The 20,167-nt window shown below is 40.8% G+C and overlaps 3 protein-coding genes across 7 annotated transcripts; 1 reads left to right on the plus strand and 2 right to left on the minus strand.

Moving 5' to 3' along the window:
- Window positions 1-10: 10 nt before the first annotated feature.
- On the minus strand, window positions 11-7,089 carry LOC125310704 (caspase-8-like). Of its 4 annotated transcripts, XM_048268344.1 has the most exons (8): window positions 7,012-7,089; window positions 6,663-6,739; window positions 6,364-6,508; window positions 1,739-2,077; window positions 1,579-1,598; window positions 1,282-1,387; window positions 544-1,045; window positions 11-217 (listed from the first exon to the last, which is right to left on the minus strand). In XM_048268344.1, exons 4-8 carry the CDS (start codon window positions 2,052-2,054, stop codon window positions 61-63), a joined length of 1,101 nt encoding a protein of 366 aa, XP_048124301.1. In that variant the 5' UTR covers window positions 2,055-2,077; window positions 6,364-6,508; window positions 6,663-6,739; window positions 7,012-7,089; the 3' UTR covers window positions 11-60. The 4 variants fall into 4 exon arrangements, with proteins under 4 accessions (XP_048124301.1, XP_048124302.1, XP_048124300.1 ...); XM_048268345.1 differs by lacking the exon at window positions 6,663-6,739; XM_048268343.1 differs by lacking the exon at window positions 7,012-7,089 and having other exon boundaries at window positions 6,663-6,844.
- dytn (dystrotelin) lies at window positions 3,622-15,989 on the plus strand. The gene is made up of 14 exons (XM_048268346.1): window positions 3,622-3,660; window positions 5,000-5,074; window positions 5,677-5,878; window positions 6,084-6,169; window positions 6,329-6,429; window positions 6,733-6,804; window positions 7,045-7,208; window positions 7,596-7,707; window positions 9,557-9,693; window positions 9,880-10,045; window positions 13,827-13,900; window positions 14,121-14,271; window positions 14,799-15,351; window positions 15,670-15,989. Exons 1-14 carry the CDS (start codon window positions 3,642-3,644, stop codon window positions 15,801-15,803), a joined length of 2,046 nt encoding a protein of 681 aa, XP_048124303.1. The 5' UTR covers window positions 3,622-3,641; the 3' UTR covers window positions 15,804-15,989.
- Window positions 15,990-17,050: 1,061 nt separating this feature from the next.
- LOC125310923 (caspase-8-like) lies at window positions 17,051-19,966 on the minus strand. Of its 2 annotated transcripts, none has more exons than XM_048268721.1 (5): window positions 19,587-19,966; window positions 18,896-18,921; window positions 18,613-18,718; window positions 17,987-18,494; window positions 17,051-17,457 (listed from the first exon to the last, which is right to left on the minus strand). In XM_048268721.1, exons 1-5 carry the CDS (start codon window positions 19,642-19,644, stop codon window positions 17,325-17,327), a joined length of 831 nt encoding a protein of 276 aa, XP_048124678.1. In that variant the 5' UTR covers window positions 19,645-19,966; the 3' UTR covers window positions 17,051-17,324. The 2 variants fall into 2 exon arrangements, with proteins under 2 accessions (XP_048124678.1, XP_048124679.1); XM_048268722.1 differs by having other exon boundaries at window positions 19,567-19,627.
- Window positions 19,967-20,167: the final 201 nt, after the last annotated feature.

Here is a 20,167-nt window from a genome sequence, read left to right on the forward strand (position 1 = left end):
TTTCTTTCTTTTTTTAGAAAAATAAAATGTGATAGTACGACCACACAAATGTTCAGATAGTTACAGATCAGGACTGTCAGGCACTGGGAAAAAAAGACGTTTCCGGAGTCTGAAGGACTGGTCTGGGACCTGTTTGGCTCTCTTTCCTCTGATGAGCCCTTCTTCCCGGCTGACATCGTCGTTGACATAGGTGAGAATAGTTAAGATGTCATCCCCCCTTTGAATTCAAAAGTGGACATCGGTTAGCATAAAGCCAGCATTTGTCAGCAACATTACAATTGAAATAAAATCTAAAACATCAAGCTTCCCACAAATGTGCATGTAAGTAACAGTGTGCTTAATCCCACATCTGCACTTATGTCCAGATCAACGTAGAGATGGTTTACTGAGCACAATTCTGCCATGCTTTAATGTCAATGTACGAACTAAATTGTAATAGAACACCTCAATAATTATGCAAACGCTGGATTAATTGTCGGCTATATTATGTATATAACTTGTATATAATATACACAAGTTATATAGTCCAAAACGATTAATCACCTGAGTATGCCTTCTCTGAGTCGCTTGCATAGAGATTGGATAAACCATGAGCCTGTTTTGCTGTTTCTGAAAGAGAAGTACTCATTCACAGTAGCCATGGAGACAAGAAAATCAGCATCTGCTGGGATAGAGATAATTTCCCCGGGGTAAGCATCCATCTCCAAACCCTGGTTGTCTTCACGAGAGCTGTCAGCTTGGATCCTTGCTTCATTCTGAAAAAGACGCCCTCGACAAGCCTGGATGAAGAACAGTTTAGGCTTTCCAGCTAGCCTTGGGCAGTTGTTTCCTTTCAAGGGGGTGATCATCTCTTCTACGGTAACAACTTCACTGTCACATCCCAACACACCATTTGTTTCGCCATGACTCATGACACAGCAGACAAAGCAATCTCCATCAGCCCTCTGACTGCCCTCTTGTACAACAGACTTCATTTTGTCTTTGGTCAGGTCTTTGTGGCATTCCACTTTAAAATTCAGCCAAGTGAAGACTTGCTCCAAAGCATCTAAGAGACAGAGAAAAGTGGGGGAGTGGTCATGTGACAGCCTCAAGAGCTTTAACCCTACAACTGAATGTGCATTCATTAAAACTATTCGATTTCAGAACTTAACAGCATTTGGATCTTTTTCACATTATTTAAACTTAAGCTACAATGAGACATAGCATATGCTGGACCACTTCAGTTTTGGTTGTTGACATTTCCAACAGCTTACAATAACATCAGTGTGGTAATATTGATACCTGCATCTTCACTAGATCCATTTCGTGTTGATAATTTTTGAAAGTTCACATTATTGATGATTATGCAGAGGCCACGAGGATTGTTGACCATCTTATATGCACTATCCTGTTAAAAGGCAACAGAGCAAACAGATCTACCTGAGTGAGGTTTTCAGACTTTTCACATTGTCTGTTAATCACAGTCAACATCACAATTACTGGGGAAGTTCACATGTTACTGTTCTGTATCATGTAGGCTATGCATAATAACATGGAACTGTCAAAGCTGCCTGTAGCCTAGTGTTTGAAGCTATTTACCGAGTTGTTGTCTGGATTATCTGTAGAAACAGAAGAATAGAAACAGAAGAAAAAAACAGTTGAGAATGCAGAATCGTCTCTCAGACAGAAAAGAGATAATACAATGTGTATGTGTAAATATACTGTAGTCTTTGTGTAATGTGTAATGTAAATGTAGCACCTGTTGCGGCCTGAGCAATTTCCTGATGAGGGACATTTTCCTGAGGGTTAAGGAGCTCTTTCAGTGCTGGGAAAGTGCCAACAATTTCACTTTCTCTCAACATAGAAATAAACCTTTTGCAGTGGTCGTCACCCTTGTTCATCATTTTGTCTAACAGTTCGATGGTAGTCTTCTCTCCATTTTGAGACATGCTATAAAGATTCTTGTACTCCCGTCCAGTAATGAGATTTTCCCTCTGAACATGTTGCAAAATAAAACTGGCATCAGTGGAGAGAATATCTATCAGAGTTGTTTTTTTTGAACGAATGGAATCCATGGCAATTAGGCAGGGATCCGGTCCTGAGAAAAGAAGATGATTTGATTAATATCAGGCTTAGTAGCCTGCCTTTAAACCACATTAAATCAGCTATTACCAGTTCATGTATATGTTGCTATGTGTTTGCACTGACATTTTGGAGAAACAGATATTCCTACACCTTCAGGAGCGCATAGGCAAGGATACGTGGCGTCAAACATGCATTATGGATAAATGGAAACCTTAGCTATGGGACAGCTTGCTGCAGCAACACAAGCACTGAAGACGTAGGCTATATCGGTCCCTGATCTCTCTCCAACATGAGCAGATACGGTGAGTGTTATAACACATCAATCTTCAAACAAATAGCACGATACCTACAAGTTAGCTCTTATTTTCCAAGCCATGATGACATGATAATGCGTAAACATTAGTAGACCTAATGGTGCAACGTTATCCTGCGCTCTCATGTCCTTTATAACAATTGGTGACGCGTAAGTGAGACTTTCCTCAAACTTTATTGAAATGTTTTGTCGTAAGTCACAAATGAATTCATCGGCATAGGAACTGGCGTCTTTTATAAACCCATTGCCTACCAACATCGTTTATCTGACTTTCCAAAGACACCAGGCAGTGGAAACTTTTAAGATGGCATTGCAAATGTTAAATCTTACTTACTTCCAACTGGTTCAGTGGAAACTTTTAAGATGGCATTGCAAATGTTAAACCTTACTTACTTCCAACTTCTGCTAATAGGTTACATTATTTGTGAAATAACCCATTCGCACCTACCCATGCACTGTAGCCTAACTTCTTCTCTTCCGCATTAGGCTACCAAGTAGCCTAAGTTAAGCAGTGTGTGGCTAGAAAATGCTATTGCATTAGAACGTCTTACTTACCGAACGATTATACATGCAGAATGCCTATTGAATCGATTTCTGTGTCACAACTACACTATTGAACAACACCACTAAAAGATTTCGCTGTCCTAAGTGTACGATAAACTGGCGCGCTCTAGCCGCGCGTCGTCGAGGTAGGCTACGCCTCCTTTCATTTTAGGGTCCAATCAAAACACGTTGCATGTTTCCTATATGAATAGGCTCCAGTCACTATATTAATAGACAATATAACTCTCTGTAATATATATGTATAACGAGGCTATATTGCAACTCTATACAATTAATAGCTATTGCAAACCCGTATAACTATATTATAACTATTAGGCCTAACTCTACACTCTTAAAACAACTGTGTTGTTTAGTCCAGATAGGGACAACACAGTTTGTTGTTTCCAACACATTTCTTTTGTTATTGTTTCAACAGTGTACATAGGCTATGAGTTGAAAATAACAACTTGCGTTGTTTAACACATCTCTAAGTGCAGATAGGGACAACAGTTTGTGTAGTCAACACATTCGTTTTAAGAGTGTATACAGATATCCTTTTACATTGCTTGAGGAAAAGGTTAGTTTCCTCCAAAGTGTTTGACTGTGATACACATGGTAACTGTTTCTATCTGATTTTCTTTTAATAAATCATTACAAACTTTGCTATCTCTGTTGAAAGCAGAGAATTAGGAGGGCTTTAGCAGACAACACAGAAAGCACAATGGATCTGGATAGTATTGGTAAGTTAAGGTTCGACTGATTCGTTTCTGAATCTGTTCACATAAATCTGTATAGAATTATTGTTTTCTATACCACCAAGGCTTCTTTATCTTTCATTCATGGAACCTCATGTCAAATTTCTTTTGTGCCTTGCATCATATTAATGGAGCTGGGATTTGTGGCCATTCAGGACCTCCAAGGCAAGGTGCTAAGGCTTTGGTGTCTGACAAATAGAGATAGTGATGCACATGGAGATCCAAAATAACCTAGACTGAGCAAAATGCGAAAATGTTTTTGCAGATTTGTTCAGACTGAAGATCTTTTCTGAATTCCACGGAACACTCCTTGCTCCGTGCTCTCTCCCTTTTTTGTTCAGACAAGGATTTTCAAAGCAACTTGGGTTGTGTGTGCCTAATTGATGTTTAAATCACAACCAGTTGCCAGGATTGTATACAACCCCAAATCAGGGGGACACGATGTAAAATGCAAATAAAACAGAATGTGATAATATACAAGTCTCCTAAACCCATATTTAGCAGCAAAAAGGACATAGACAATATATCAAATGTTGAAAATGAAACTTTTGATGTTTTTATGGAAAATATATGTTCATTTTGAATTTGATGCAGCAACATGTTTAAAAAAACTTCACTTCATTTAACAACATTCTGTAAACGTTTAGGAACTGAGGACACCAGTTGCCAGAGTTTTGAGAATGAAATGTTGTACCATTCTTGCCCGATATAGGATTGCAGTTGCTCAACAGTATGGAGTATTCTTAGTCATGTTTTCATTCCATGAGGCACCTAATTTGACAGGTCTGGACTGCAGACAGGCCATTTTAGCACCTGGTCTCTTCCTCTATGGAGAAATACTGTTTAAATATGTGCAGAATTCATTTTGGCATTGTTTTCCTGAAATATTCAAGGTATTCCCCAAAAAAGACATTGTCTAGATGGCAGTATATGTTGCTCCAAACCTGCATGCATCATTCAGAATTAATTGTGCCTTGCCAGATGTGCAAGAGGCCCATGCTGTAGGCTCTAATGCTCCTCCACACCGTCATAGATGTAGGGTTTCAAACCGAGCACTAAAACAAGTATTGTTTCATCATTTGTGCACACAGGTTTACACAGAGTAATGAATACCCCTACATCTTTACTTCTAGACCCTGGCTCTCTGGGATGCTCTTTTTCATACCCAATTGTGTTGCCAGTTACCCTAATTTTGCAGATTATTACATTCTGTTTTTATTTGCATTTTACAAATAAAACTTTTTCTGATTTAGGGTCGTACATGAAGTTGTCAGTTACATTGGCAAGTTGTCTGTAATGTACTGTACTGGTCTGTTTTGTGTAGAAGGCCTGAACGAAGTTCGCCCAGCGGTGTACCGCGCTGCACTCAAGCTCCGCTCCCTGCAGAAGCTGTGTCAGAGTAAGTTTAACATTCAGTTTGAATCTTCTTGTTCCTTTAACATTCAAAAAAACACATCTCATACAGAGATAAAACACTGCTGTGGTCCAAAAACACAGTTTATTGATGCAGTGTTATGTTATAACATAGTTTGATGTGGCTAAAGTATGCATTGTGTCTGTCAATATTGTACTGTAATGAAACATGTCAACCTGATGTACATGTTTTTGGCCCAAGGGAGGCCATATTCAGCATTCATATGAAAGGTTTCCACGGGGTTCCCATGGGTCATGGAATTTCTGGAATATCATGGAATTTTGGAAAGTCTGTTCCAGACATGGAAAGTCAGGGAATTTTATCATTTTGGGGGCAGTCATGGAATATCAGGGCATTTTGTTGTAGCAGTTTTAAATTTACTTGCCAAAAATAATACATTAATGCAAATATTTACACACAGAATTAGAGTTTATCTGGTTATTAGTCAGTTTTGTCAAGGAAGTCATGACATTTTACTTTAGACATAGAGTGGGAACCCTGTTTCTTGTCTCAGGTCAGGGGTCAGCACAAGATCTAAGCGCATGTACAGTATGTGTGATGCATGAGCTCTGCCCTTTACGTTACAGTGCACACGGTAACTCTGACAGAGCTGCGTCCGGTTCTCCTCCTCCTGAGCCAGTCTGCTGACCCCCAGAAGTGTCTCTCAGAGGCAGAGGTGAGACAGGGCCTGGAGAAACTCTTTCAGAGCGTGTCTGAGGAACTTCCGGGGGCAATTGTTCCAGAGGCAATTGATCAGACCACCAGACTCCTCTTCAAGCTCTACGACAGGTCAGAACCTCCCTCAATGTGCTATTGTGTGCTGAAACTTATATGAACAGCAGCCGTACATTCTATTAGCAGAATTGATTTATGTGTAAAATAACAGTAGCTATCACAAAAAGCTTTGAAGGGGAATTCCTGAATTGTATGCAGTGAATTTGGCAGTTTCAGTGCAGAGACTTTTTTAATTTAATTGTTTTGTTTGTTTTTGTAGACAGCATGCTGGATCTGTGCTGCTCCACTCAGTGGAGGCAGCGTTGACTGCTCTCTCAGGAGATACTCTCACAGCCAAACACAGAGGTGATATTCTCTCTCTCTCTCTCTCTCTCTCACACACACACACACACACAATATCTAAAATATCCATTATTTGGGTGTGTGTATTTGTTGAATGCATATTTCAGTATAGTGTCTGTGTGTGAATGTGTGTGTGTGTGTGTGAGACACTATGGCCCCCAGCTCTCTACAGACTGGGAGAAAGTCTCAGTGGTCACCTGGGCAGTCAGAGCAGCACAGTGACCCGTAGTGGACTAAGAGTCCTGCTTCATGACCTCAGCCAGGTAATGTTTGAGGGAGAAGATCCTACTCAGTACTCAAGGACCTGTGGCCTCCATAGTATTAGGTTTCAAGCCCAGTAACCTGAAACAAGAAGCTGAAAGCAATTACACAACTAGTATCGTGTGTTCAATAATTGGAATTTATATTAAATGGTATCAACATTAACTGTACACATACTGTATATGATCATATATTCAAAATTAAAATAATGTAATTTGTTTTATTTCATTATTACATGGTGTCTGATGTGTGTCACTGTGCAATGCCCCATGTGGCCTTTGTTGTTTCGCCCGGTGTGTATGCAGGTGCCAGCTGTGGTACAGGAGAGCCATGTGTTTAGCCATGTGGAGACTGCAGTGAGGTCATGTTTCAGTGGGGTATGCCTTAAGCTTGGAGTCATATGACACGACACACACACACACACACGCGCGCACACACACACACACACGTTTCACTCTCTTTGACACATACTCATCTAAATACACAAACACACACACACACACACATAAAGTATATCTGTCACACACACACACACACTTTCTCTGTCTCTCTCTCTGTCTCCATCAGACAGCACACTCACTCACTCGTGGATGTGTGATCCACCTTTGTGACCCCAGGTGATGACCGCAGGTGTGTGTGAGGAGGTGTTTGTGAGCTGGCTACAGTCTGAGCCGCGGCTGCTCCTATGGCTCTCCACGCTCTACAGGATCTCTGCCAGTGAAGCTGTTGTCCACGCAGTGCGCTGCCGGGCCTGTAAAGCCTTCCCCATTATGGGCCTTAGGTGTGTGTGTGTATGTGTGTGTGTGTTTGTGTGTGTTTGTGTGTGTGTGTGTGTGTGTGAGTGTGTGTGAGTGTGTGTGTGTCTATGTCTGTCTGTCTGTCTGTCTGTGTCTCTGTCTCTGGGTGTGTGTGTGTGCTGCTGGTGGTTTTATATGATCACATTGTTCTATTTCCTTATATATACTATATGTTATCTGCATTTGTCCAATCAAACCAACTCCATTCTATTTTAGCATTTTACAGTAATGTTTTTTGAGGAGTCTGCAGTCAGTTTGCTGTCGTTATGTACATGACCTCACATCTTCACCCTTCAGGTCTTCCAGGCAGACACTGCTTTCTTCCCGCCACCAATGGATGTAAACTGAGAAATCCTCTCTTGTTTTTACAGGTATCGTTGTCTGAAGTGTGTCAACTTGCACCTGTGCCAAACTTGTTTCCTGACTGAGAGACGTAGCAAGAAACACAAGCCCTCTCACCCTGTCTTGGAGTACTGTTCTCAGGTCAGCTCTTCTGCTACTACAGAAATAAATGCAAAAAGCATTAGCTAATTCGGTTACACTTTACTTGACGGTATCTACATAAGAGTGACATGACACTGTCATGACACATGAACCCTAACCCTAATCTAAATGCTGCCTTCATGCCGTTTGTAAGCTCAGAGGACTCAACTTTAAAAATCCCGACCTCGGAAAAAAAGAGTGTTCATGAGATCAGCTCGGAAAACAAATACAGGAAATGCATAAATAAGTTATTAAAACTGCTTACTATGGTTTAGCAAATGGAAAATGTCTCTGGGGAGTGTTTCTATCTGTAGTGTTAATTTAGTGATAAATTACCTTGCCTATTTGTAATGAGATTAAAATTCACCTCTTGTGTTGTTGCAAGGGAGGCTGCCGTGGTTGGAGAATATGATAGTGACGTCAAGTCGGATACCTCGGGGCAAGACTTCCGCAAGTCGACTTTGCGTTCAAGTAATTTTTCCTCTATCAGAGGTCGGAATTTCCGAATATCCAATGTGGCATGAAGGCCTTATAACCTCTAAGTCTAACCATAACCTCTAACCCTAACTCTAAACCTAACCTCTAACCCTAACCCTAATCTTAACCTCTAACCCTAACTCTAACCCTATCCTAACTCTAACTTGTCATGACAAAAACCGAATGATACTTAATAACAGAAGCGTTATGTCATAAACGTTTATGACTTGTTTATGCCACGTTAATGACAGTGTCATGTCAATCTTATGTAGATACTGTCAAGTAAAGTGTAACCCGCAAATTCTAACAAATTCACAATTGATCAAAATATTCACAACCTATTGAAACTGTAGTTTAACACTGTACTGGTAGAGGACTGAGGAACAGGATTACACAACATACAGATGAATAAAACTATAAAATGGAAAAATATCTTCATTCAGGAACCTAACACACACTCTCAAACCAGAATAATATAAATATTGGTATCACTTTCAGAATGTCTCATCAATAATGAGACATTTTAGCTATGTGAAGCACATTAAAACCTCAGCATAAGGCATTATGACCTAAAACCCACAAACTAGAGGAGAGAGTAACCATGGACAGTTGTCCAATTATTAAGTCACTGTTACTCCAACTGCACTGAGGTCAGACGCATCCACAAAGCATTTCTTTAAGCATTTCTTCTTCCTAAATTATGGCAGTAATAAAGACTCATTGTTGCATCAGAACCCAGGATAAGGCCTTCACAGTTTTTAGAAGCCTTCTGAAACTGCAGTTTTCGACCCCACAGGTAGAGGGCAGTGTAGACAAACAAACACACACATACAGGAATACACAGGAAACTAATGTTGAATACATGGTACAGGTATATATATATATATATGTTTGACATTTCTAATCGTAAACACAGCCACGTTGAAGCCTGCAATAATGATTTTCACTGATGTTTTGGCAGTCCACTCTGCTTATTGTTTTTTGAGAATGTTGCACTCCTGTTTGTCATTGTGCACGAACCTTCACACGCGCCAATAAATCATCAGAAATATTGCTTGCTTTTGCATCTTCAAGTGCCCTCTTTACGTTTGTCCTAATGCCTGTTAGTTGTCCATGGATTGGCTTGGCGTTGAAAATGGAATATATTAAAATATATACATATTCAGCTCTGTAAAATGTTTACAAAATTAAAAGAATAAATTAAGAAACCACTGCAAATTTGAATATGACGGTCAACTCATCCAAATATCAATCAGCAACCGCAGGTTTTTTAAACCCAGAACCCTAAAACAATCCTAAACAAGTAGGTCAGTGACTGGATTGAGCAAAGGTATTGACTACACTTCCTTCCTTCTCTCCTTTCTTTCTCAAGCCCACATGGAGGGAGTCGGTGGCCTCATTGGCGTTGAATGCCCGTCATGCCCTGCTGCCCCGACGCTACACCAGGAGGGAGGCAGAGAGAAGAAGAGAGCTTACCAGAGGAGAATCAAGTGGAGACCCAACAAACAGGTGGATCTAAAAACTGTTAAATTTCACTATCAGTGCATGTCAGGACACAGGCTGGACACTAGCATATTTACGTGTGTGTGTGTGTGTGTGTGTGTGTGTGTGTGTGTGTGTGTATTCTGAATATGTGTAATTTATTAACACTGTGTGTGTGTGTGTGTGTGTGTGTGTGTGTGCATGCCTTAATAGTCCTCACAGTGATTCCTTACTAGAGCAGCAACAACCATCCACCCTTTCTCAGCAGTCATGTGACTTCTGTGAATCGGCGAATCCGCCTCCACTTCCACCTACGGTCTGCCCTCGGGTGCAGTTAGAGTCCAAAGCTCTGCAGACAGAGGAGGACCTGCAGCCTCAAGTGAGAAACCTCCTGCTTCATACCTGACAAGGCAAAAAATTACTAATGTAGTGTAGACAGTAACAGCTTGGAATCTTATTGTATTCTATAGACCCTTTCAACAATAAAAACAAAAACAATGCTTGAACGTTCTATTTGGGCCCCAATCTACTTCCTCTGCATTAAGATAACATATGGAATGTTAAAAAGGAAGTCTTGTGGGGCCAACTATGATGCTGATAATGGAACTCTCTTTGAAAGGGTCTATTAAGGTTTTGCACCTACGTCATAATGTCATGTGACCGCTTTGTTTACAACTAGAGTGGTAGGCAAGAATGGTAGGCAAGGCACTGCAGAGAGTGGTAGGCAAGCCTACAACAGTCGGGTTGCATAGGCTACACATAGTTACAAATAGCGTCAAAATTGAAATTTTAATATCAAATATTGACCGATGCCGACCACTTGTGTAGGCCCTAACAGTTGGTTTTACAATAAGAAGCAAAAGGCTTAATTTAACGACCGCTTAGCCTACCTATCCCTCGTGGTTGTAGAGGATGATCAATAGCAGCTGTGAAGTCTTTAATTCTCAAGATAGCCTATCGGTGTAGCCTACTGTCTACAAAGACGTAGGCTAAAATACTACTATCTACAGTCATCCAAAAATGAATTGCCAGAGATAGGCTATGAAGGGAAAAAGTGCAGCATTTTGAACATGGCAAGATTATTTTTACCTGAACAGTTTGTTCTAATTTGTCTCATGAAATTCGTGCTTGTGGACATCAATCACCTATCTTCTGTCCTTCTATTTCAAGTTATCATGAGTGTCATTTGATTATATAATCACAACAAATGCTAATAAATGAAAACAGAATAGGCTTATGTGTTATAGGCTAACGCTATAGGTCAGGCTAACTCCCCGTATGTCAAAATAAACTGATTTGATCCTAATTGTTTAGCGATCACACACAACAACTTAACACAGCAACCTCAAACACCACTGTTGAACCTAGGCTACTGCTTCAGTCATGTAAGAAATAAGCAGTTTATGAATTATCTTTATTCGCTTAATCAAGTCCACATGACCAAAATAACAACATATTTAAAGGCTGAGCTAGCATAACAGCCTAATATAGGCTTATGCTGCAATGGATAACTAATAAAAAGGTTCATACAATTAATGAACTTTATCACTCACATTCTGAGTTTTTCTGGGTGGTTATATATCCATGCAGATCGCCTTCAATAAGCCATCGCTGTTATATGATATAATATGTTACAGGATTCATGACTAACGCCATTAATGTTACATGATGCTGACTGACTCTGGCTATAACAGTAGGCTACCGCTTTAACGCCTGCTGAGTCTACTGCCTACCAAGACCTGTCGCTGTTCAGTTGAAGTTAAATGATCAAATATTGTTTGATTTTGTGTCAGCTTTCAGAAGGAAGACATGTTCCTTTCTGGTCAAATTTCACAGCTTCTAAGAAAGGCTATTGTCTTCGTGTAAACCGAAGTTTTGAACAGAGAAAAAAAGTTAGGCTACCATTAGGCTACATGCAGGTTCTCCCATAACGTTATCGATACAGATCAATGCACCAAATCAGGGCGATTTTAGCGAAACAATGTCCCTGTGACAGGCTATCAAATATTGAACAATTGGATAACGTTTCATCATCACCTTTATTGATGCCTGAAATGTTGACATTGCTGAAATACAGAGATGTAGCCTACTGAGAGGCAGCTGCAGACAACGATGTTCAATGGGTTCAACTTGTCCCTTGCCTACCAGCTGGATGTAAACAAAGCTATAGAACCTAGAATACGTCACATGAAAAACGTTAATAGTATACTATATAAGTACTAGGAACACTATAGAGGGCAAGGATATTATAGAGGTATTACAGAATATCATAGAAGTATACTATGGAACTACTATAGAAATCGTATAGTATTACTATCAGAGCTCGAACGATAAATTGGTGTGCTGTTATTAGCGGCTGACCGATCTATTGGTATTGGCGTTTATAACAGCCGATAATTATTTTAAAATTAAGTAAAGGAAAGCTAAATACCGATCCTTCATCTAAATTTCCAGTATTGTCTCTCCAGTTTAACATTACGTCCAACAGTAAAATAATGTTAGCATTGGTTGAGTGGTGGAGGCTGAAATGTGTGTGTGTGTGGGGGATCCTCACTTTGACACAATTTGTCCTCCTTTTCAGAGTCTAGTTGGTGGTCACCCTATTTCTGCTACTTTAAAGTACACATAGCCTCCACTTCCCCTTTTAAACAGAAATTGTGTATTTAAGTGTAAACCTCGCTCACAATCTGGGTCACGGCAGTGACAGCACCAATGCGCTACTCAGCCCTGCACCCTCCCTGACTCGAACCTGCAAAAAGCAGCACTTTGGATCGGGAGTCGAGCGTGCTAACAATCAAGCTTAAAACCAAGGCTGCTAGCTCTCTTACTAGCATGACTCTTAAAGTGTAACTCCGGAGTAAAAACAACCTAAGATCTATTTACGGTAGTTAACAACTTCAAACTTTTGATTGAGAGCAAAATTACGTTAATTGGTGGCGTTTTGAGCAAGACGGTTTATTTGTATTATCACTGAATGGGCTTACAGTGATGCTGACAGAGCAAGGTGCCACTTGGCTATTTTACCCCTAACAATGCTCAAAATATAATTACACTAATGTAGTATGATAGAAGATAGATAGATAGATAGATACTTTATTGACCCCCAAGGGGAAATTCAAGGTCTCAGTAGCATACAGACATCACACACAAAATGCACTTACAGCAGAAATGGTAAATATAAGTATAAACATATAACAAACCTCCACTGTACAATAGAGACAGTAGAAGATAAGAAAAACTAACAAAACGAAATACTAAATATACTATATAAATTAAATAAAAAAATCCACAGTGTGCTTGAGGGTGATCAAGCATGAGACGCTTGCAGTGACAGGGCCGGGACTGGCCTGTAGTTCTGTGTGCATGGTAAGGTGCTCAAGAGAGTGAGTGTCATGGTGAAGGTGCAAAAAGTAGTCCAACAGTAGAACTTCTTGCACCTTCACCATGACACTCACTCTCTTGAGACAAACTGAAGTACTGTAAACTTTAAAAGTGTACAGAGAGGTCAAAACAAGACCTGTATCTGTAGGAAGAAAATTCCATGGCTTCCTGGTCTGGTATCGTCAAATCAGCGGGTGCGTTCGATTAAATCTGAGCTGCACAGATCTGGCTAAACGTAAGGCGTGTTTGTATTGAAAGATTCAGCCAGATCTGTGCAGCGCTGCAAGGTTGAACGCACCTGCTGATTTACATGACATGCGGTGTGGTAATTAACGCCCTGGGCCACGCATCATAGGCCTATCATTGAAAACGCAAATGTTTACTTTTTTGGATGACAACTGAGCGCGTAGACAAACTGATAGCTTTGATTAAGTCTGAGTGACTACACTAGGCCTACTTGGCCGATGAAGCACTGAGCCAGGCAGCTGACGGCAAGTCTTAAGCCCAGATGCATATTCATTCATTACTACACCTATGCCCATGTGACCTTGATGCCAATTAGATGTCAAAATAAAAGTACCAATAGAAAACCCCCACACACACAACATACAGGAAGTGGCAATTGGCTGCTATATACATGACAGCATGAAATTACCAACTGCCAAAAGACATCAGTTACCATGCTAGCAAGTTTTTATATGTGCCATCAAACTACTGTAGACCAAAAACACATCGCTTTAAATGGTGATCTAAATGGGGATGCATATGTTGCTTTGCAGAGAAAAACGTCCTTTCTTCAGAAAGACCTACACATCACTCAGAAGGTCATGAAGGATCTGCAGAGAGACAAGTGGTGAGCCACCTTAAGGAGGGGCAAGAAGGAGCAAGCAGGGGCACCTGGAGGAGCGCACGCTTGTACATTGTTTTTTTTGTACATTGCCTAACACACTTAATACACAGCTACCGTTATAGTTGCATTTGTGTGTGTGTGTGTGTTTGTGTTTGTATGTGTGTGTGTGTGATTGTCTGTGTGTGTGTGTGTGTGTGTGTGTGTTTGTGTGTGTGTTTCTAAGGCTCCTGGAGAAGGAGTTCCAGGTGTGGCGTACAACGGCCCAGTCGGAGCACAACTCCCTGGAGGACAGGTGTGCTGAGCTGGAGGCCACCATGGAGGCCCTGAGCCAACACAACCAGAGCCTGGAGCACCAGCTGCGGCACGTCAGACACGTGAGTCACTGAGGAGGATGGGATGTGTCTGTGTTTGTGTGTGGGTGTTAGAAAAACAAGGAACAAAATACTGAAAGAAAAACATTCAAAGGACAATTAGACTTAAATAATTTAAATTAAATTGTGTGTGTGTGTGTGTGTGTGTAGAAGGAAAGGGGTGCATGGGTTGAGATTTTAATTCTGTTATTCTAAGCAGAGTCCACATGAATGATTGACAGCTCTCAATTAGCGCACTTTCGCTTATATGATTTAAACTTGCTTACCTGTCAGCATCATGCATTCAGTGTCTCAACCCATCCCACCTCCTCCATTCATTCACTAATAGCTCAGCTCATACTACCCCTCATCCACAGGGGGTGTCAGTGGATATCACAAGCGTGATCTCCGCTGTAGGCATTTCAGGACCACATGCAGCTACTAAGCTAAATATGCTAATTTACGAATGAAATGGCTGATAATTCGCTAGTGAAATGGCTGATATGGAGAAGAATTGTCCTTATCTCACACAATGTTGTTTGTTGTTATAGGCCTTAAGCCTGCGAACGGTGAACACTGGTCATGTTCCTCATCCTGTCTATACGCCACTGTCCACTGACTGCAGTGACGGGACAGCTGGACCCCAGGGCTCACGGTCAGAGAGCCCAACGTCACAGCGTCTCCTCAGTGAGGAAGGTGAGGACATGACGCAGGAAGAGGAAGTGGTCACAGAGACGAACCAGGAAGCGGAGGAAAACGAGTCCAGGGAGTGTTCCAAAGAAGAAGGTGACTATGAGCTCTCTCTCAGGTCAGATTCCACGGGCTGTGGTGACGACACATGGCCCCCTGACGTGACCTCTGACCTCCAGCAGTCTGTGGACACTGCTGAGGAACCCTTGTGGAGAGAGGAAGACCCAGGAAGAGGTGAGGCCTTTGAGGAGAAGACGCACAGCCACTACCAGGAGGTGGGAGGCAGGAGTCAAGAGGACTACCAGGGAATTGCTTTAGAGGAGGAGGAAGAGGAGGAGGAGGAAGGAGAGGAAGAGCAGCTCTGTGAACTGGTGCTGAGGGTCAAGACAACTCTGTCCTTGCCAACACACAAAGGTTTGTAATGTGTGTGTATGTGTCTGTGTGTGTGTATGTGAGTATGAGTGGGTGTGCAAAGATGTGAAAAATGTATAAGATTTGGAGAAGAACTAAGGAAGAGTTACAAGCTAGAATGGAGGATGGAGAGTGTACCCTCAACTAGACCATTGGCATTCCATTAAAATATGCATCCATCATGTCATCATATTTCAAGCAATTTTAAGGGGGCCCTGATAGTTGTCATTCAATGTATCCCAGCACTTGGCTGTTGGTCAAATTGATTATAGGCAGCATAGTTGCTGTCTTAGTGTTTCATAGTGTTTCCCTTCTTCCTAGAAGCAGGCTCTCAGTGGAGAGATGTGCTCTTGGTGGCAGCGCAAGGTGTTGGAGATTCTGTGTCAAATCTTGTTTCCATGGTGAATTTCTACCCTGGAAATCCACCTCAGCCACACCCTCTGAAGTATCAGTGAAGGACAGCCCAGGAGGACTGCAAGGAGAGCTTAGATTATGTTCAACTTTGTAATTTTATACTAAGTACAGGTATAAAGCCAATAAAATGTTAGAAAACAAAACAAAAAAAAACGCTAAAAAAACTGCCTAGAGACTCTTTTAGAAACACATCCTTACATGTCTTTAGATGAAAGAAATTGTACGTTGTGGAAATAAAGTGATTTTCAACTGAAATTTTCCTGTGATCATGGTAATGGTATGTAGTGTTTTACAGGTCATTGTTGTGAGCATTTATGGCGGTACTTACTTATATCAAAATAGTTTTAAAATTCCCTTGAAAATATAAATGTACAACTTGATGATTAATATGAACTTATCACCCGGAGAGAAGAAATACTCTTTTCTGATTGGCTGGCGGGGTGGCTTTTAATTCTGAATAACGGGACACCTATGAAGTAGATCTGGTAAAAAATTAAAAAATGCCTCGGCGGCCGTTATCCTTTACATAACCTCAGGGGGCACGCTGTGGCGCAACTGGCTACAGCGCCTGTACCACATACGGGCCCAAGTACCCACAGTCAAGGGTTAGAGTCCAAACCGGGTCATTTCCTGCCATCTCTCTCTTGCCCTCTCGCTTTTGCTTGCTTCCTGTCAGTGTCTTCACTGTCCTGTCGTAATAAATATAGTTTATAAAAAAAGAAAGAGAAGAACAACCTCAACAATGCATTACTATTGGTTCAAATAAGATATTAATATCTTCTGGCAGTTGCAGCACAGTCAAGATAATGGGTCTTAGTAAACTCAACACAGTCACTGTGCATGCACGGTGTGATCACCGGAGCGCCAGTGCCAGACTGCAAAATCCAAAATGAGAACCATCTCGAATGTGGTGTCAACTTTGCCTCGTGACTAACGTAACATTGTGCCTATGCATTGCAATCATATGCTGCATTCATGGAGTCTGGGACTATTAGGAACTTTCCCAGTGTTCATGTGCATTGCAGTCGGATGGTGCAAAAAAACATGGAAGGCACAAGGTTACAACATACACTAATTAATCTTCAATAAAAGACTATTTGCTCAAAATCATGGCGTACGATGCTTGTGAAAGAAGGTATGCAGCTTTCAAGTGACACAAACGGTTTTCTTGGGGTGCCAATAATTGTGGCACATATTTCCTTTGTGAGGGACTTTTTCCCACAGATTTTCTTCACAACTATCACATTTAACAATACAAGGGTTAAATATAACAAATAAGGGCCAGTTATTGTGGTACAAATACTTTTATCTGAAGAAGTGATCATAGTAAAGGTATGTAGTCAGCATACAACAATGTTCTACAGGTCACTGCTAAAGATGAGCACTTATGGTGGTAATCATGTTTACTTAAAGTATACAAAATAGTTTTAAAATTGACTTGAAAATATAAATGTACAATGTTTTAAAATGTAATAATTACTAAAATGTAGATTTTGCATGATTAAAAAAATAACAAATATATCCATTTGTGTAGCAATGCATGTGGAATCTCATCTCATATCTCATTCAGGCACATGGAAGATGAGCTTCTTCCTTAGGGTGAACCTTGGCTCAGGGATTTGCTTAGCACGCATTGTCCCCATAGCACCAACATCACTGTTGACTTTAGTAAGGATTGACAAGATATCTTCACCCCTAGAAAAATAACAGAATACCGGTAAGAGGAATATTGAAGGTTATTAAGGTGCTGATACCTGATGTGTACATACTGTAACCTCAACCATACATTATTCTATTGGTTCAAATAAGCTAGTAAGCTAGTCAGGGTAATGGGCTCATGGGGGTACTGCTAATTTCATTGAACCCTCCTAAACTTGAAGGTCACTTTAACCCTCTTTCTTTGTAAAACTTTGGTGTCATACTTTGGTCGAAATACCAAAAGGATAAAGGACTGTAACACCGTTTTCAACCCTGTTCAGAGCGCCCTGTTTACAAACACCAGTATGGCTTTGCTTCACCATTTTGGGAGCCAGTCTTGAGCTGGGGATAAAAGCAAACTTTCATACTTTCATTCCCCAGGCCAGGAGTTTGTGAGTCATACTGTATATAATCATTATTACATTAGAACATAATTTAAACATCCAAGGGTTGCCTTTAAAAAAGGTGTATTGTTTGAACAGAAATTGCAATGGAGTAGAATCTTATGTTAATTTTAAATACTCACTGTGGGCATAACTTAGTCAGATGGTCACAGAGAGACTGGATGAACCAGGAGCCACGTTCAGGATTTCTGAGGGCAAAACAACCTTCGAAGGTGGACATGGAGATGAGGAAATCCGCAAATTCAGGGATGCTGATGATGCTATCCAGGCTAAAGTCAGATTCAAATTCCACCTCTTTTTCACCCAAAGAATCTGCCTGGATATTCACCTTCTTCTGCATCTCAGAACCTCGACATGCCTGGATGAAAAACACTTTGGGCTTCCCTGCCAAAGCTGGGCATCTGATCCCACTGAATGGAGAGAGTATATCACAGATGGGCAGGACAGCATTGTCACATCCTTGCACACCTGTCGCGTTGCCGTGGCTAAGCACACAACATATGAAGCAGCAGTCAGCATCAGTCACCTTCTTGCTGAGTTCTTCAAGTTTGTCTTTCATGTCTTGCACTCCCCTGTCTCGCAGGACCTTAACCTCAAACCCCAGCCATTTAAATGTGTTTTCAAGAGCATCTAAATGACAAAGAACAAAAAGACAGTTTTGAAACAGAAACAACAAATGACAAATGCTCAAGTCAACCATCCTTCCACCCAGGGTTTTGGCATTGACACAATCCAAAAATTGACTGACCTGCATCCTGATCAGATCCTGAGCGTTTTTTACCATCAGTAAAGTTGACGTTGTTAAAGATCACACATGTTCCACGGGGTTTACTGTTCATGTTGTATACTTCGATCTGGCAGGGAAAAAAAAGCAGAAAAAACCCCAAAGCTTTCATCCCATTCACAACATTAGATGAAGGCATGCTTGTCTTCCAAACTACACATAACTACATAGACTTCAGAGATTAGGATCAGCAATTCTTTCACATTTTGAAATGTATGGACGCATTGGAAATGATGGAATAACTTACGGAACTGCTGAGTTGATCTACAATACCTAGAAAACAAAAGTAAAAAGGTAAGGACATAGACTGTGGTCTATACACCCACATTTTCCTCGCTGTTGTCTATAACCACTGCATTAGGTTTAGCAAAACAATCTGACAAAAATATATTTAGAACACAGCGTAATACATCCAATACAGCTGCAGATATTATGATAAATATGAAGAGTGATACAAAAGACTGAGACATTTACAAAGACATTAATAACAAGAACAGCTACCTGCAGAGAAAATAAATCGTAAAACCACTGGTACACTTAAATGTGTAATTTAAAACGTGCTGATTCTGGCATAAATCATATAATAATTTAAAACTAAATCAACTTTTATGTTGTTATGAAGGACATCAACATTAAGTTACTGTGTTTACTTTGTAAGGCAGTTAAAACGGCAGTATATGAGAAAATGAAAGCCAGGCCTATGCCCACTCATTCCATTCCAACTGCCCAAACTTTACATTGGGCGACTTCTTTAAATGTCAATATTGAAGACCAATTCAAACGTAGGTAACTGTAGGATATGACATGCCAATACCTTACAGAGATAACTAATCTAGACAAAAGATAAAACACATTTCTTTGATTAACAGAATTTCGCAGGCATCGACCTGATATCAGTCAGCGCGATCAATAGCCTACCCAACTTATGCCTAGCCTACTTTTAGAGTACTCTGCTCGCAGTTTGGTAGCTGTGTCGTTACTCCCGATGAACCGCATAATATCTTCTGTTTTGTTGACGGCGTCGTCTTCAAAAGCTTTCAGCAACACATCCGCGAGATCACTTTCATCTTCGGCATCCTCGACTTTAGCGCTTGGTGATACCTGGTGCCTTGCCTAACTTGCCTTCATCCACCAATTTATTTCGGAAGCGTTTTAAATCTTTCTTATCCAAATTCTCAAGATGTTCCACTAAAGTATCTTTTATTGTCTTCTCCATGCCAAATTTCGAGCGTTTTCTTGCTCGAAACCTTCTGTACAGTAGGCCTAGGCTGTATTGTGTCCGTTCCTTGCCTACTCCGCGTTAGTCTACTTCCTTATAATTTCAATACCCTATCTTGGCTGCAACATAAGTTTACGTTCAAGAGTCAATAGACGTTGGGCCATTACTGTAGGCTACATGTGTGTAGGAGTGGTTGCCACAAGGGGGCTTTTACTATGGGTTGACAGTGGCGTTGTGCTCATACAATTACAGTAGGGCGGGCACATACCCGCCCGCCAAAAATCGCAAGATTTTTTTTCT

This window comes from Alosa alosa, chromosome 17 (assembly GCF_017589495.1).
Source record: "Alosa alosa isolate M-15738 ecotype Scorff River chromosome 17, AALO_Geno_1.1, whole genome shotgun sequence".
In the NCBI taxonomy this organism is placed as follows: domain Eukaryota; kingdom Metazoa; phylum Chordata; class Actinopteri; order Clupeiformes; family Clupeidae; genus Alosa; species Alosa alosa.